The sequence below is a fragment of the Tympanuchus pallidicinctus genome, unplaced genomic scaffold, assembly GCF_026119805.1.
Source record: "Tympanuchus pallidicinctus isolate F22 unplaced genomic scaffold, pur_lepc_1.0 scaffold17, whole genome shotgun sequence".
Lineage (NCBI taxonomy): Eukaryota > Metazoa > Chordata > Aves > Galliformes > Phasianidae > Tympanuchus > Tympanuchus pallidicinctus.
In genome coordinates, this window is record NW_026294690.1 from 214,801 (window position 1) to 232,637 (window position 17,837).

A 17,837-nucleotide genomic window follows, 5' to 3' on the forward strand; every position below is an offset into this window, starting at 1 on the left:
TATTAAAGGCCATCCCTCAACAAGCGCTTTTTATTTAAAACCAAATGTAAACGGCTCCTTAGCACAAAATATATGCAGTTTTTATATATGCAGTTCCTGAGATTAAACCTTCATGAAATGTCTTGACATACGGCGCTTCTCACAATAGCAAGAATTATTTTGTGATGTCTCGTACTACCCTTCATTTATTTTCCCATCACTTTTATGAGGGTTTTGTTTTGGCTATTACTGTTCCTTTAAAATCTAACTATGTCGAATATACAATTTGTATTCAAATTACCAGGTCATTAAATATTAACTGTGTGGGCTTTGCTTACTCTGAAGTCCTTTCTCCTATCACCCGAAACTATTTTATTTTAAGCAAGTTGTGGAAATGAATATAAGATTCATAACACTGGTTTTGTGTTTACAGTACACATTGTACACATTCCAAATATTAGTTGTCAAGACTTGATAACATAACTTGATAACTTGATAACAATTCAATAGTCCAATGGACAATGATTGTGTTAGGATAAATCAATCAAAGAATGATTTATACTGGTTTTGCAGGTTTTTCACTCGAAGATTAAGGACTTAAATAGCAAATTAATAACCATGTACAGAAACAGCCTGTATTTAATCTAACACTTATAAGTGTAACTTAGTAACTTTCTAAATTCTTGAAGTATTGATGGCATGCAACTATTAACATTACTGGGAATAACACTGCATTGGTAAAGGGAAACACAGGTTTTACTGACTGCCTACCTACCAAAGGAAACCTTTTTCCCCCCCTCTATAAATGGAACATTGTGCAAGTTCAACTCCAAGTGACCCTCTAGCTTTTGGTGAACAAAACACCCAAATTGTTTCAATTCCTGTAATTAAAAACTGAACAAATGATGTTTAGTAGACTATTTGATATCCATTGTTGCACTTCTGTGCCTAGAAAATAATAGGATTTTTTTAAATTCAGTGATGTGCCTGGAAAGGTTTCCTGTAGCTGTAAGCTGAATTTTTAATGTTATCTCCTCCAAATTAATATTTTTTACTTTCCATTTTCTGACAGTTGATTAATGATAAAAACGTTCTTTAATCTCCTTGTAAATGCTTTTTTGGGGGTAATTATTACATAACTGTAACTTTCAGCCTCATCAATTCTGTCACCCTGAATATTCTGAGGATGGCTGATGAGTGCTGCCACGTCCAATTCTCAGTGTATTTCTGCCACCTGAGAGAGCAGATGCTGAGATTTTCCTCACCTTTCCTACTGATTAACCTTTTTTAAGTTGGCCTGTGATATGAAGAGACGGGAAAGACAAAGCCTCTGTTACTAAAATTTCTCTGAAATGTCATGATTTGTTACCTCTACCAATCCCCAACATTCCATGAAAGACATGAAAATGGGAAAAAGCAAGCAATAAGCAGACATTACACAGAAAAGCAGAAACTTACACCCAACTATCTTCATCTCTGCATCAGAAAGAAAGGGGAGACAATAAAAGGAAAGGAAAGAGAGAGAAGCCAGGAAATTAAGAGAAGGAAAGAGAAAAAAAAAAAAGAGAAAGAAACATCACTCACAAGTAGAAGATGAAGCATGCACTTTTCATCAGAGGATCAAAGTAAAAGACAGAATACTTATCAGCACACGGGGAAGGGAAGGGATGTCCTTTAGGGAACTGACAAACGCCATGCCTATGCAATAGATTTCTGATCAGCAAGTTCTGTATACAAATAAAGTTGCAATCCACAAGGCAAGCAGCACATGCCTCACTGCTTTTATCTCTGGGGAAAGGTAAAATTTTCAGGATCAGATGGACGTTCTTCAACCCAACAGCAATTCAGAAAAGAATAAAAACCAAAAACCAAAATGGAACAAAAACCCACCACCTCTTTGTGAGTCTGTGCTGACTGACTCCCCTCTGATTTGGGCAAAAAGAGCATTAGTCTTCACGATGCTCTTCTCAGGTCACAACACAACAGGAAACAAAGAACACAAATTTATACTTAAAACTGAAGGCAGGCATGGTTATTTCAAAATATATTAACATATATATATATGTTTTCATAACCATGCAAGATACAAGCACATCAAGACTGGTTTAACTTAATTTCTTAAATGACATCCACTCATGATGCTCTTATCTGAGTGAGGGAAAAATGAGCTTGATACAGAAACGAGTGCTACTGTAAAAAAAAAAAAAAAGCGGGGTAGGAGAATAGTGTGGAGAGACACAGCTACAGAATTATAATGGTTAAGACACCTACATTTGAAAGGAATTCCTATTAAAAAAGAAATTGAAGATGTTAAAACCCATGACCAGGAAGATTCATTTGAAATGTCAGCTCTGTTTGCTTTAAAGAAAATACATTTCTTGGGTCAGCAGAATGACCGTTGCAAATTTTGACAATATTAGGTGATATATTAGCCTTCATTAATTGATTCATCAAAATAATTTTTCAATCACACTATTTTAAAAATCAGCATCCACTTGCAAAATACATATCTTTACATGCACTTTCTGTGCTCTTCCCAGAGAGGAAACCCCATCTTTCATGAGAAACAGTTCTGAAGCAAAGGAAGGAAAAGGAAGTTTGACAAAGACAATTAAAGAAACAGGCATGGTTGAGAACTGCTAAAAGATTTCATCTGGTTGCTTTGTAAATGATATCTTTTCTAATTCCAGACCACAGTAGCACACCCAATCAGTCTGATTCTGGCTGTAATGACGCGGGCACAAAGCACGGTGAGTTGATGGGCGTTCCTTATTCCTCTAGCTCTGCTAACACATCTGAAGGATAACTCCCTCTATCCAAGTGCTCTGTCGTAGCCATCATGTAAACTCAAACCAGTTTCATCTATTGTTTTTAAAAAATAAAAATCTGCAAATATCTGTTGTCACTTAACAGAATGAATAATATTGATGGCATCAGCACAGCGATGTTGTGTTTTACTCTCCTAATTTTTCAGTTGAAGAATACCCAGGACAATGAATTTTTTTATCGTTTAGAGCACTGCTCACGACTATCTCACTCTGCATCCAGCAATATCCTCATTTGTCACTGCAGCGACAGTCTGTCCACACACCACGACTGCCTTGGTTGTTCTATCTGCTACTCAAGCACATTTACAAACTGCCTTTTGTCTACAAATTAGAGCCTTTTTTTTTTTTTTTTTTTCTCCGAACAGAAATGCCTGGAAGCTTGGCATCAAGACTGTATATGTGGACGTCTTGCATCCCCCTCTGAATTGAGAATTTCTGAGTATTCAGCACCTTAGAGGGGCTGTACGCATTTAGTAGCAGAACAGTGGTCCTTTCATATGTTTGTTGCACTGGTCAGTAATTTCAGTAGACCAATCTGTGTGTCCTAGTTGCCCCACTATGAACCCAATTCCAAGCATATTATCATCTTAAAATCTCTCTGTTCTCCCCAACAGAAACTGTCACTTCCACAAAAAGAAAAAGAAAAAAAAAAGAAAGAAAGAAAGAAAAAGAAAAAAAGGACGCTAGCTAGCAATAGTGACTTAACAGAATGTCTTTGTGAGGGATGCAACTTGAGAAGCTGTTGGGTCAGCTGGAAATGTCACTACCATACATATGCAGATGGAAGCACTGCAGGCATTCACTTTGGAAAATGGTTTTCATTTAGCTAAAATGTCCAAGGTGTCACAGCTGAATATCACCAAAATCATAACAACATATCTGTAATTTGGTTGACCTCCTTTGCACTGAAGCAGCACTCTCTCTAGTGTTCTTAATTACAAAGAGAAATTAGGTTTGGAAATTGTAATTAGCTTCACTAGATAGAGGATCTCTAAAGTTTAGGGTAGCAACAGCTTTTGCCATAACACTAACTTGCTTACTCACCCCCTGGACACAACAGCAAAAGCACAGGGAAAACAGACCCACTATAGCAGGCTCCAGAAACAGGTGAGGGGGAACACCAAGGCCGCAAAGCCATTCTTTCAGTTTGCTAAAATCAAATGGTCTGAAGGAACTGAGGGGCAGTTCTACAAACACAGAAGTGCAAATCTTGCAGGAGAATTGGGTAAGTAAATTTCTGTTAAATTGTTCCTGACGCTGACTTTTCTAGCTGTGATCTACAGCTACATTTCCTAGCTGACATCTACATGTCATCTCAATCGCAGCAGACCATCATGCTGGCACAGTGTCTACATATCTGCACACAATACTTAGTCTTTTCTCTATTTAACTGCTTTAAGGTCACTAGGAACTAAAATTTTTAATTGGCTTTATAACCCACAGTACTGAACTGACACCAATTTCAGGTTATTTCAATACGGTGGACTGTGAACTACATTTCTAGTTCTAGCTTTACAAATAGTTACAGCAGCATTTCAGCAGGAACAGGGAAGAAAGACCATATTACAGCTGCTTTCAAGAGTATTAGCAAATAAAAACATACTGTTCTAAACCCTTATACCTTGGTTTCTAGAATTCTTCCCACATATTCTCAGTTTTTATTGCGCTTCCTCAAGAGCCTCCACAGTAAAGCTACAACAATTGCTTTTGATGCCGATGTGTCACTGCAGTCTTTCCAATAATAAAATCTGATAGTTTTCCCATTATGCTTTTATTAAATTTCTTATGTCTGCAAGTCACCCTTGGTCTTGTTATATTGCAAAGCAATAAGGTAGTATTGCTACACATGCAACATAATTAGAAAGCCCATTTCTTATTACACTGTAAAAATTAAGGCTGTTTAATGCCAGGTTTTGTATCCATGATTGTGTGACTGGCTAAGTTCCAGTTTCCTCCCTAAATGAGCTCTTGGTTATGCTGTGCCTACCTCAACTTGTGCCAAAAAGACAGCTGTCTTAAGCTGCTGCTCCAGAAGCAAGGAGCACAGCACAGCCTCAGCCAAGGCAGCTGTTGCAGGGACTAGGAACTCTGTAAGATCAGCTGGAAAATCAGACCAGACCTGCAGCCTCATGTACTGTACACCAAGGTAAAAGGATCACAATAACTCAAAAAATCAAGGTGGCAAAGTAGAAGAAACTCTTCAGTCAGGCTTTAGGTTACTATTAAGAAACTTTTAAGAAAATTTTAAAATAAACATTTCCACGCTTAGACTACATGGGGGATTTTTAAATGAGGAAAAGGAAATTAAGCAAACTTCCAAGATCATCTCTGATACATATGAATATTGAGTGTCCACTGATTAAACTGTTCAGCTTGCCTCTCAGAATCTGCAATTGGCATGTAGTGACAAATAATACAACCCTTGTATTTTTAACCTTTTTCCAGAAAAGTATTTTCTGATGTTTTTTTAAGGAGAACATGAAAAAAACATGACCAATGTCTTAAGATTAGAGCTGTTATGTTTACCTGGCATTATGACATCGGGGAAACCCAGCTTTCTGGTAACAGAAACACCTCTGTTAAAGATCATGGGGTTTTCCCTCCGAACCTGCTCCATGTCACCACGAAGAAGCTGAAGAGATATTATAAGTCCTGAAAAAAATCACAGAAATATTCATTTTTTAGGCCTAAGAATTAGATGGCTAAAAAACTGCTTTGATCTATGGTTAATTTAATAAAATTTAATACAAATACCCAAACATAAAGTTATTTTTTGCCTTGGAATCGCTTAGAAGTGGAATGGAAGAAACAGATCTGCTTCGAGTGATCAGTTAGGAGCATAATATTATATAAACTACAATGCTTTCCAAGTCAGAATACTCTATTCCAATGGCACATCACAAGTTGAAGTATTTAGCGTTATTTCTATACGTCATATACAGTGAATTACTACATATATACGAGCAACATCACTTCTATGTGAACTACTGTATTACACAATCCTGCAGGACATCCCAGAAGTGTCTTTAATAGCAATGTTTCACTTTATTCTTGACCTACTTCATGTAATAATGTTGACTTTAGAGAAATTCTGTATCTCAACATATTTCATGAGAACCAACACGTCAAAGTTAACCTGGAAAACAAGCACCAGAAATGCTCAGCAGCCAGCTCTTTCCGTGACCCTTTGTTCAGTATATCAACCAAATAGGAATATCAATCACTAGGAATAACTGCAGTTAGTCTAACTTCTCTATTAGCTTTTAATTTAAAGGATATACCACATCCATAGAATGAGGATTATGTACTGGTAAAGTTAGAAAATTAAGCACTAAGATGCCAGAAAACGCCAGCATTAAGACCAACCATGGAGACTTAGTCTCATCCTCCGCCAAGCATGCACAAAAAGCAACGAGAATCACATTCATATAGTAATTTTTCCTTATTTCATTCAGTAAATGACAGCCAGCTCTTTCTTCCTCTCTGCTCACTGTGTGGAACAACACATGCAAAAACTACCTTTTATACATATTCTTGCACGAACTATCTTTAATTCTGCTATTTTCTAAGCTCAATATATTGGCTTTGCATACAATATGTAATCATTTCGTTAGACATGCTTTTAGGAAACTGAGAGCACTAATATCCAGTCCACGTGCAATACCTCCAGTAGTTAGCAAATCGAACCAGAGTTGATAGATTACCTGTATAAGTTAGTCACCAGAAATAATAGAGAACATAATATTACAGCACAGTATTACAGATAGCACTTCTCTGACACCCTCCCACATGCTACACTCCAACAACCTTCTGCCTACCTACTGCTTCTCCCAAGAGGTTGGTAGTCTGCTCTCCAGTCTTTTCTTTTCCAGCCTAACCTCCCAGGTTTTTCCGTTCCCTGCAGTAGATATGAAGGACTACTCTTACGTAAGAGCTGCTGAGACAGGGAGAGAACCAACCACAGCTTGCTTTCAGGACACAAACTGCAAGTGTGATTTGAAAATTTCTATACTCTAAGAATAGGTTATGAGAAGCCCAAATTGCACTACTTATGCTAAAATCACTTCAGTCTGCAATACTGTCCCTCACACTGTGACAGCACTTCTGCCAAGCCTCAAACTCTTGATCCAGAGATACATTAGATCTTAGTATGTTTCAAGTGATTATCTTAAAGAGATGAAGACAAGTAAAAATCTATTTCCTTTTCTTCTGCTCTTCAAAAATGCTCATAACCGAAAAAAGAACTTTTCAGCAGGCACCTGGCAGTTGCAATTAATGCAAACAGACCAAGTTTTCCAAGTTGTTCACAATTCAGGATAAGTGGTAGACAAACTTCACTGTAATAGGAACAACGTGGAAGGAGATCAGCTTTGAATGTCACAAATCCCCAAACTCAAACCTCTTTTATTTGCTTTTTGGTTGTGTTTAACATCTTTTACGTGGTTGTGAAATGCATATTCTGCTACAACATCTGAATAAGCAAATAAGTGGCACTAAGGCAATAATAGTACTTGGGTATCAGTGTGCCTGTCATAACCATACCCTCACCTAGCAATGCAAAACTACCTGCAACTAAGCAGAACACTATCTAATTCACTAGTTTCTTTTGGAATGGAATAGCAACTTTCTTTAAATCAGTAAAGTATTAATGAAGTTACAAGTGAAAGATGTACGTATTCTTTCCATGTTTATCTGCCATTAACCAGGAAAATAAAAATAGATGTGAAAGGTGGTAAACACCCTCCTAAGGCAGCTAATTCTCTTCAACTACGTAACGGAACACTCAGTACTGAAACTACCACAGGGTCTTTGTGACAATGAATTTATAGGTATGAAAATGCCGCTTATCTTGGGTCAGACAGAATTTTCTACACAACACAGACAAACTTAATATCTGGTTTTACCCTCATTCACACAGATGCACCGTATCCTCAGGAGAGCAGCCCACAGATACATGTGATACCTGGAAGTTTCAAGGGAATTGAACAGGAAAATTGTTTTACTCAGGGAAATTCCAATGAATAAATTTTAATCCTTCTCTTCCTGTGCAGTGAAGTCTGCTCAACCTCAGCCAGTGTCACAAAGACACAGCGGAGTTCTGCCAGTGCTGATAGCTGCTAACGTCGTATCCAAGCATGGGCTCGCAGTTTTCACAACCACAGATATACTGTAAATACAACAGACCATAAGCTAATTCTATAGCAGGCCATTAGCTCTCTCCACAGGTGAGATCTTCTGGAATAATTAAACAAAATAGATAAAAAGGTGAAGAAAATTAAGCACACTGAAATCACAACGTATTATTTTCAACTGTATCTGAAAAGGAAAGATAACAAGTATGTATTATAATTCCTGGTTAAATTGGCAAAGGTAAGGCAGCTTACATCTGTAAACAGAACACAAGTTTTAGTTAACATTTAAATCATCACAGTAGGTACAGAAATCCAGCTCTGTGTAATCTCGCACGTCACTGAAATACTGCACTCTAAATAATCAGCAGTTTCAAAAGGAAATCTTCAGTTCTTCTACCAGAGAAGTATACAAGTAAACACTTACCATAGTTGGAGCTGGGTGCTGTGTATTTGGTGCTGGACTTGCGAATGATGTTTTCATGGATCTGACACCATTCATTTTCATTGTTACACCTAAAGCAAAATCACAGAATCACAGAATCGTAGGGGTTGGAAGGGACCTCCAGAGATCATCGAGTCCAACCCCCCTGCCAAAGCAGGTTCCCTATAGCAGATCGCACAGGTAGGCATCCAGGCAGGTCTTGAACATCTCCAGAGAAGGAGACTCCACCACCTCCCTGGGCAGCCTGTTCCAGTGCTCCGTCACCTCACTGTAAAGAAGTTCTTGCGCACATTTGTGCGGAACTTCCTATGCTGCAGTTTCCAGCCGTTTCCCCTTGTCCTGTCTCCACTCACCACTGAAAACAGTCTGGCCTCGCCATTCTGCCCCCCACACCTTAGATATTTATAGACCTGGATCAGGTCCCCTCTCAGTCTCCTTTTCTCAAGGCTGAACAGACCCAGTTCACTCAGCCTTTCCTCATAGCAGAGATGCTCCAGGCCCTTCACCATCTTGGTGGCCCTCCGCTGGACTCTTTCCAAGAGATCCTTGCCTTTTTTGTACTGGGGTGCCCAGAACTGGACACAGTACTCCAGATGAGGTCTTACCAGGGCAGAGTAGAGGGGGAGGATCACCTCCTTCGACCTGCTGGACACGCTCTTTTTAATGCACCCCAGGATGCCATTGGCCTTTTTGGCCACAAGGGCACACTGCTGGCTCATGGCCGACCTGTCATCCACCAGGACACCCAGGTCCCTTTCCGCAGGGCTCCCCTCCAGCAGCTCATCCCCCAACCTGTACCGGTGCATGCAATTATTCCTCCCCAGATGCAAGACTCTACACTTGCTTTTGTTAAACCTCATCTGGTTTTTTTCTGCCCAGCTCTCCAGCCTGTCCAGATCTTGCTGAATGGCAGCACAGCCTTCAGGCGTGTCAGCCAATCCTCCCAACTTCGTATCATCACAAACTTGCTGAGGGTGGCCATTATCCCCTCATCAAGGTCATTGATGAAGATATTGAACAAGACTGGACCCAGCACCGACCCCTGAGGAACACCGCTGGTTACAGGCCTCCAACCGGACTCTGCACCACCAACAACAACCCTCTGTGCTCTGCCAGTCAGCCAGTTCTCAACCCACCTCACTGTCCACTCGTCTATCCCACACCAGTTCAAGCTAAAAGCTTGATAAGAAAGTCAACTTTGTTGCAGAAATAACACTGTGGGGTTTTGATGCATGAGCAAAAGTCTTGTTTTTAAAAGTGAAAGGAGAAAAAACATTTTCCCCAATAGTTATCTCCTTTTTATGGACATTTTTGAACCTTCAGTGACTCTTCTATCATTAAAACAATTGCTTCATTCTTTGTATCACGATGGAATGAAGATTTATTTATCTTTAGCTGAATTCTCTGCACATAGAAAATTGGTTTTGAGTTGGAAGTAACTGCTGCCATATATTACTGTTCTGTGTACCACAAACAACAACAATAAAGCTAGATTCAAGAAATAAATAGTAGAATTTGGAAGATAAAATAAAGATCTGATTTTTGAGTGTCTCAGTATCAACAGCAAGTCTTCTGCTCACGTGCACACTTTACAGGGTGCCTGAAACATGACGTAGCCCTACCTCCCAAACTGCAGGAAAAAGATATACATGCTTCTGTACAAATTCCACTCTCTGCAGGAGTTTTTTTAATGGTCCACTCATCTATATGCAATTTCAATAAGCATTAACAGTAAATGCTTATTATTTCCCATTTTCATTTACTTTATGTACCTAAGCCCTTGATACACTTCCAGGATAGAAATTACAATATAACTATATGTCAACTCATTTGTCATATTTCCACTCAATATTATTTCACTATTAAAAAATCAATGTTAACATCAGTGCTCCAATAAAGCACTGAAATCTGGCGTGCAAATTATTCTCTTTTCAAACAATATCCACGCAGTGTAGCTGGCTGCATGGTCCTTCACTAGACAATCAAATACAAAACAGCTAGATGTACACCTACCAAGTCCACCACCTAAAAGCAGTGTCTATAAACAAAATCCTTGTAAATATTTCCAGATAATTCTGTCTTTCCTGCTAGGTTATGCAATGAAAGGCTCTTCTTCCTGACCAGAATGGAGTAGAAAGGAAGTGAGGAACCCTGCTGTCCTCAGCAGAGAACACAGCTGCTGACCCCACTCCTCCTGCTGCTGCATTAGGAAGGAAACATTGAGCACTCAGTCCCGGGGAAAAAACTGCTCCGAGGAGTCAGTAGGAAAGGCTCTTTGGATTGCTTTGTGGACTGAAAAGGGTTCCTGTCTTCAGTGGGTTTCTGCCTTTGGGGATATAGGTCTTGTTAAGGTATACTGGGAAAGAGTTTTTGGGGATTCTTCAAGATATGAACTGTAGAGAAATACAGGGCCGAGGGTATAAAAGGGCTCGGTCATACATAATTGTGCTGCTGTCAGGACGTTGAAGATACATTCACAACTCTATTTTGTTACTGAATGTTTACAAAACATACTAAATTAGTGGTCTGTCTGTGTTTCAATCGTCACTGGCAGTCTGGATCCACAATACTGTGCCCAGTTTTGGGCTCCCTAATACAAAAGCAAAACATCTCTCTCCTGTGAGAGCCCAGTGGATGAGCAAAGGCTGAGGAAATTGGGATTTTTTGGCCCGGAGAAGACAAGGGAAGGGGAGAACACGATTGGCAGCTTTGTGTCCAAGAAACATTTAGTTGCTGTGCTGAGGGACATGGTTTAGTGGGGAAATATTGGTGACAGGTGAACGGTGATGATCCTGGAGGTCTTTTCCAACCTTCATGATTCTATGATTCTTTTTCATAACTACAAGCCCTCATTAAGACAACAGCCAGGTTCTTCAGTGGGGCTTTGTGAGATGGTGTAAAGCAACAGGCTTGAACTCGAGTAAGAAACCACAGATCCTTTCAATTGGAATGATGACTCTTATTTAGCTGAACATTAAAGCTGAATAGCTTTGTTTGCACTAATAACGAGTAAAGCTGTATAACCAATCTGTTAAAGATGCTAAGCTTCCAGGAAAAAAAGTGCTATCAGCACAAACAGCTTGTTATCACATAATGAAGAGATGCACTAAGAATGCTGTAATGTACTTCACACTAGTGTAAGCACAGATGAAATGACAATTTTACAGGTGTAATAATCTAAATGAAGACCCAAAATGGGACCTTTGTCACAAACAGTCCTATTGGTTAAAGAAGAAGAAGAAGAAAAACAAGTGTTTTGATCACATCTAACTGCGTTTTAAATTCGATTGTTATTCAGAATATTTAAAGCACAAATGAAAGTCAGCAATATGTAACTCAGCAGTAATACTGAATCTTATTCTTCGTGAAGTGCAACTGAATTAAACAGCTGAATTAAACTTCATTCCTACTGACTTTTACCTAAAGGAAACCCTAAACAACAACAACAAAAAATGAACAAAAAGCCCTTCAGAAAACTGTTTATAAGCTTTTCACTCCTAAAAACAGTATTGAGAAAGAAGTACATCTTTCTAAAACTTGTTCCACGTGTTACAAAATTTTAAAACGTTCATTGATTTCCTCCATAATGTTGGCAAAATTGGGGCATGATATGAAGCTGCTACTGTGAAGACAACAGATTTTTTGGCTGCACCATAATGGAACTGAAGAATAGTGTCCTGGTAAGAGGAATTAAAGCCATCTAGAAAAAGGGGTAGCTAATAATTTTTGGTTGTGTCAGTATTAGCACACCACATACTGTCAAGAACAGTGAGATAAGCTGCAGCCTGTTACAGTACACTTACCAATACTCAACAAACATTGATTATCACACAAACAAAAGACAATTTGGAACAAATTAAGCATGATGTACAAACACTAATGCAGGAGAAATGGAGAAAAGTTGTGTCCTCTCTACCTGCTATCCAAAACACTGTTAAGGCTGCATTTTTGGCCTGGCAGGTGAGGTTAGGCTGGGGCTATCCCACATGAAATCTTAGCTCTCCAACCATCTCCTCATCCCTCCTTCACTGCTGGGTTTGGGCAGTGGACATCTCAGCTGACCACAGGAAGATACAAAACCTTCCCATAGTGACACAGGAGCAGGGTGCATGAGCCTGCCTGCTTCCTGCAGTGCACTCCCCTCACCCTTTGGGATCAGGGATGTAAGGATACATGTCCCTGTCTATTCCTATTCCTCCGTCTATAGACCTGTTTGTAAACTTATCTTCTATTCAGCTTATTCATCAGGGAAAAAAAATTCTACCCACATTCCTTACTGCACTTCCCTTGGCAAGACAATTGAAATCATTTATTCCACTGCAAATAATGTTTTCCTTAAAAAGGGAACCCACAGAACAAAGTCTGTACCATTCTTCACCCTCAGAGCTGACATTACAGAAAATGTCTAACTTTTAACTTTTTAGTTGTTGTATCAGCCTCTGGAGTTGAATTTAAAATAGATTTCAGTCTCCAAAGACTTATGCCTGTAAATTAAGCGGGAACAAAGTTGTCCCAAAAATCAATGGAGGGTCAAGTTAGCTTAAAGCTAGTTTTGTACCAAATACCAAAGTAAGCTGTACTTCACATTTCTTGAACACAAAGAAGGATACCCCCTCAAGTCTGAAATGTTGGCCTGAGAACACTTACCAGTAATGCAATTTATTGCGTTTTGTCTAAATACCACATGTATTATCAGACGTATTTCTAGTTTCAACAAGAATTTTGTCCTGAGCCATCCATCATCTCTGCAGGTTGGCTAGTTCTGCAGTAAATCTATTGAGTGGAATGTTTGCCATACTACACAGACCCTGATGTCAAACAGACAGGGACAGAAATGCAATGAACGTCTGTCCAGCTGGGCAAATAGCAACAACTGAATTTCAACATGGAAAAGACAACGTAGCATTAAGATGAAAGAAACTTAAAATCTAGTGCTGGCGAAAGAGGGAAACGCACAAAGGACTGAGGGAAAATAGGACAGAAAGACCCCAAATCCATACAAAGATAAAATGAAAGAGAAATACATGAAGGTGTTAGGGCAGTGGAAGCAACAACACAAAGAATAAGGTGCAGCGATCAAAACCAAAGAATTGAAGATAAATATTCACATAAAAGCATGAAATCAAAATATCTTAAAAATATACGAATTGAGATTTCAGTTTTTATCTCACTTTTAAATGTACATTATTAAAAAGAATTACAGAAGTAAACCTTCATGCTTTTACATAATGAGCTTACAGCTAGAGCTGTGGTACTCTATCCTCTTAGTAAGATTATAACATGACTGCAGGATTAACCAACAGCAGATTGTGAGCAAAAAGACCTTTTCAGACATAAATCTTTAGCAATAATAAGGCAGACTGGTGAAGTAAATTGATTTTTTCTTTCTGTGCATGTTCTCTCTTGTGGATCCAGCAACAGTCTCAATTTAAATGCCGTGTATTCCTTTCAGCCAATGTTAGGCTTTCAACTTCTTTCCAGCTGCTCTCTATGAAAGGCTTTTCTGTCTCTAAGTTTTACACTAATAGTGCGCAAAAATAATGCTTCTTAGTTCTCTTTCAAAAATACAAATAGACTTCCCTCCTTATTTCATCGCATGATGTTTTTGGGCTGGCTTGAGGCATGTTAACAGCAATAAAAGTGAGTGCAGCAGGTAAGAAAAGTAGCTCAGCGCTGTTTTAAGTATTCATGCACAATTTCCAGATCATAGAAGACAAAAATTTGTTATTTCAATTCTTATCTACAAAGCAAGAAAAGTTAGCTTAGCCAAATGAATGTGCAAAGAGAAGATGTAAGCAGACAAAGCTGTGAAAACATTCTGTCGTGAAGACTAACAGCTATTAAAGCTGCAAAAGGGATAAGCTGGCACTTTTTTGCTAGATCAATTTATTCTCTCTTCTGAAGATTTCTGTTGGAGGTTTACAAAGAAGATGCCAAAGAGCAGCGGCATAAAAGAACAATGTACAATACTCCAGTGCATGATAATGGAAATAAAAGATTAGAAGCATCTGATTACGGTGTTGAATTTTGTTATGTGCTCTGCATCTTCTCTGAGGAGGCAGTAATGGCTGACTATGGATGTTAAAAACAAAGAGTTTGGGGAAACAGAAGAGAAGAACAGCTGGTATAAACCTACTTCAGCCTTTTGGCCGATACAGTTGGTATTTTGGGTGGTCTGAAGGGAATCCATACTAACAGGACAGTTCAGGATGAGTAGAAGAAAAGGAACACTTCTCTACCCAGTGATTTTTTTTCATGGCAGTATTAAGAAATTAATTTATCACTGACAAATGGTCAAGTGCAGTATTTAACAGATTTTTACTCTCCCATTTGTCAGCAAAGAAGAAGCTAAAGATGCACTAAAAGGGCATCAAAACAGAAATCAGATTCAGAATGCTTCATTACTGTAAACATTCAAAATGTCGCAGTTCCAATGCATTAACATATTTCTGCAAGACCAACATCAACAAATTACATAACCAGAAACCATCAGCTTGAGATAAGCTGAAACTGAATGGTGATAAAATGCCGAACTGCCCAGATCCTATTGACAAAAAGATGAAAGAAGTCCATTCTCTTCCCTGCAACTTGACATTTTTGCTACAATTTTCGTAACTGCTGGCAAAACAAGAATGGAAGAGCTGACTCTGAGAGACTTGCTTTGGACGAACTGATTTCTAACGTAGGAAGAATTATTCAAGAATCTTTTCCTGAACAACGAAAGTCATTTTTTTTCATTTACAGCTTCCCATGAATGGCACATTTTCTGCTGCTGAATGCACTTCTCACAAGAGTTCTATTACCCCTCAAATTATCTTATTACTCAGATGGTGGCCACAGACAAAATATTATTATCTGTATCTGAGCCCATCTGCAAATATTGTCAGTATTCCTTCTCAATGACACGGTATCTAAATACTCTCCGCAGTGTCCCAACAATTTGTCTGTGCTCTCTTTATTATGATTACAAGACCACAGTGCACAGTAAGAATTGGTAATTCAAAGTTCAAAATCACAAATAAACAGAAGATAGATTATTGCTCAGAAAATGTTGACTTGTTTTGATTTTTCTGGTCACATGCTGTTGATTTCAGTTGTTCCCTAATTGTTTTCTTGGTCATCATGACTGAAAAAGAATTGGAGATGCTGCTTCCCTTCATCAAGAGTAACAGAGAATATTTCTATGATCTTGAGCTTAGCAGATTTTAAATAAGGCCCATTAACAAAAGCACAGCTTTGTATATCATTTGAGATATGAGCAATATTCAATAATTTCTGAAGCATTTAACATACCCAAAGCATCTGTAATAATATTCATTGCTTTCTATGAGCTTCTGAAACAGTAACTGCCAATAGAACTAGTATAACTTGTCAACATAAATCAGTAAATGCAGCTTATGGCACCTTAATATTTAGCATCTCTTATGCATCAATATATTGAATTTTTTTTTTCTCAATTCTTTTACTTCTAAGAGTTACTCACGTGTAAACTTTGAGAACAAAATCCTTCTCCTCTTTTATTTCAGAGATCGACTGAAGTACATCCATGATGCTCAACACTGCACAGCCATAGGGGCGGCGATAGTGTAAATGTGGGGGCCCCTTTTTTGAGTCATTTAGCAACATGCGACCTAAAACCAACAGAAATTCAGGATATTAGATCCTCAAATGCAGCAATTCCATCAATTGTGCTCTGTAATCCCCCTCAGAATGTATTCCCACAGTAAATGTCAACTAAATTGTGATATTCCCTACATTTGTAGCTTCCTTTTCTCCTTATACCATTTTTATTTCAGAGGTTCACTTGAACTAGCTGACTCACTGGGTTACTTCAATTCAGGAATGCCAGCTTATTAGCTAACAAAACACTCAAGGACAAAGCAAACGAACCTCTAAAAGTGGTGACTGCTCAAAAAGATTTAGCGAGGAAGGACTTTCTTCCTGGGGAAGGGTCAGCTCATATTGCTAAGCATCCACATCTCTTTTTGTGGAAGTTCTACATGAGCAGGCAGGGGAAATTAGAAAGAAGCAGTGTATGCTATTGGATGTTGGGCTGCAAGCAGGCAGATATTACTGCAAATGTTCCTTTTTGGTGCTAGCTGGCAGAAAGAACAACTGACAGGTGTGAGACTTCCTGATATTTTTGTTAGGCATCTCCTTAAATACAAGTGTGGGTTCTTGGAAGCACCACAGACTCCTACAGCAGAAAACAGGTCTTTGTATCTATTTATCTAACAGTTCCTGTTTCATTAGTTATGAATGTCCAGGTATGATGTGCCCTTAAACTACCTATACATGATAAGTAAAAAGACCTCATATGAAATTTCAGAATATTAAACGAAAAGCATTTTCAGTTCCCCCCCCTCCTAAGCATGATGCTGGACCAAACGTTTAGTCTCACACAGAGAAAACAGCACCATTGTTACAGAGCCATCAGGAATTTTTTCACATGTAGCAACAGGTGACATCAGCATTAGTCTGGGCAGACACACATGGCCTATAGCTGAGTTTGTTAACTCATTAAATCATTACATCAGCTCAGTAAAAAAAATATTTTAAATACTTTTAAAAACGTTGTTACTTTTGTATATATTTCAATGAATTATACATCATACTGTACCTATTCGAATTACATGGGCAACTATGTACAAATCTCTCTTCATGTCCTTGCTGCTGAGATCCTAGAAGATTGAAAAAACAGAGATGATAAAATACAGAACACACTGCACTTCCAAAGCCTGAACAACTCCCACAGACAATACTAAGGATTACACATAAGGACCCTGCATTCATTTAGCCCCTTCGTATTTAGAAATCTGGAAGTATTATTATTTCTAACATACCAATTTAAAAATAACAAAGCATAGGAAGATCATATTTGGTTGGCATGTTCTCTACAACAAAAGAAAAGAAATGAAATATTCTGACTCCACTGGCCAGAAACGCTGTATCAAAATCTTGGCATCTAGTATTTTGATGCTGTATTAAAATCATCTCAGTCGTGCTTAGGACCTACAGGCTCTGTCCACACAAGCTGATGGGTGCCAAGGTTCATAGATAACAATCTTCAAAATTCAAAAGCAGTGTGAGTCGCACACAGACTGTCAGCTGGAAAGGCTTTGTGCCCCTTCCAATTCCCCAACTGTGCCCTGAGATTATTGGGGGATGCGGTAGTTGGCAAGGGCCAGTCTGAAACTGAGTGTGTTATGAACAGCAGCAGGGTACTGGAATAACTAAGAAGGGAACTCAGTTTTAAGATGATATAGTTGTTTAGTGAAATACAAGACACCTTCAAATGTTCCCAATGTAATTTTAAGGCAAGTGACTGTACAGACATACGAAATCTGATAATTCCATTCAACTTTTCATAATGAACTTCAAGAAAATCCAGTGAATGGTAACAGAAGAACCTATGGAAGAGCAAAATGAGAGCTGAAGCTGACAAGAAAGAAGAAA

General features: G+C 38.6%; 1 protein-coding gene across 4 annotated transcripts in view; it reads right to left on the reverse strand.

The window, feature by feature from the left end:
• The window catches only part of DOCK3 (dedicator of cytokinesis 3), a 184,548-nt gene that overhangs the window by 74,690 nt on the left and 92,021 nt on the right, over positions 1-17,837 (reverse strand). For 3 of the 4 annotated variants that reach the window (XM_052678525.1, XM_052678526.1, XM_052678524.1), the window contains exons 11-14: positions 17,002-17,062; positions 15,865-16,012; positions 8,364-8,452; positions 5,334-5,459 (exon numbers count right to left, since the gene is read on the reverse strand). In XM_052678525.1, the coding sequence (XP_052534485.1) occupies positions 5,334-5,459; positions 8,364-8,452; positions 15,865-16,012; positions 17,002-17,062 (424 nt within the window). Of the gene's footprint in view, positions 1-1,437; positions 1,456-5,333; positions 5,460-8,363; positions 8,453-15,864; positions 16,013-17,001; positions 17,063-17,837 lie in introns of all 4 variants that reach the window. The other variant, XM_052678523.1, reaches the window with a different exon arrangement.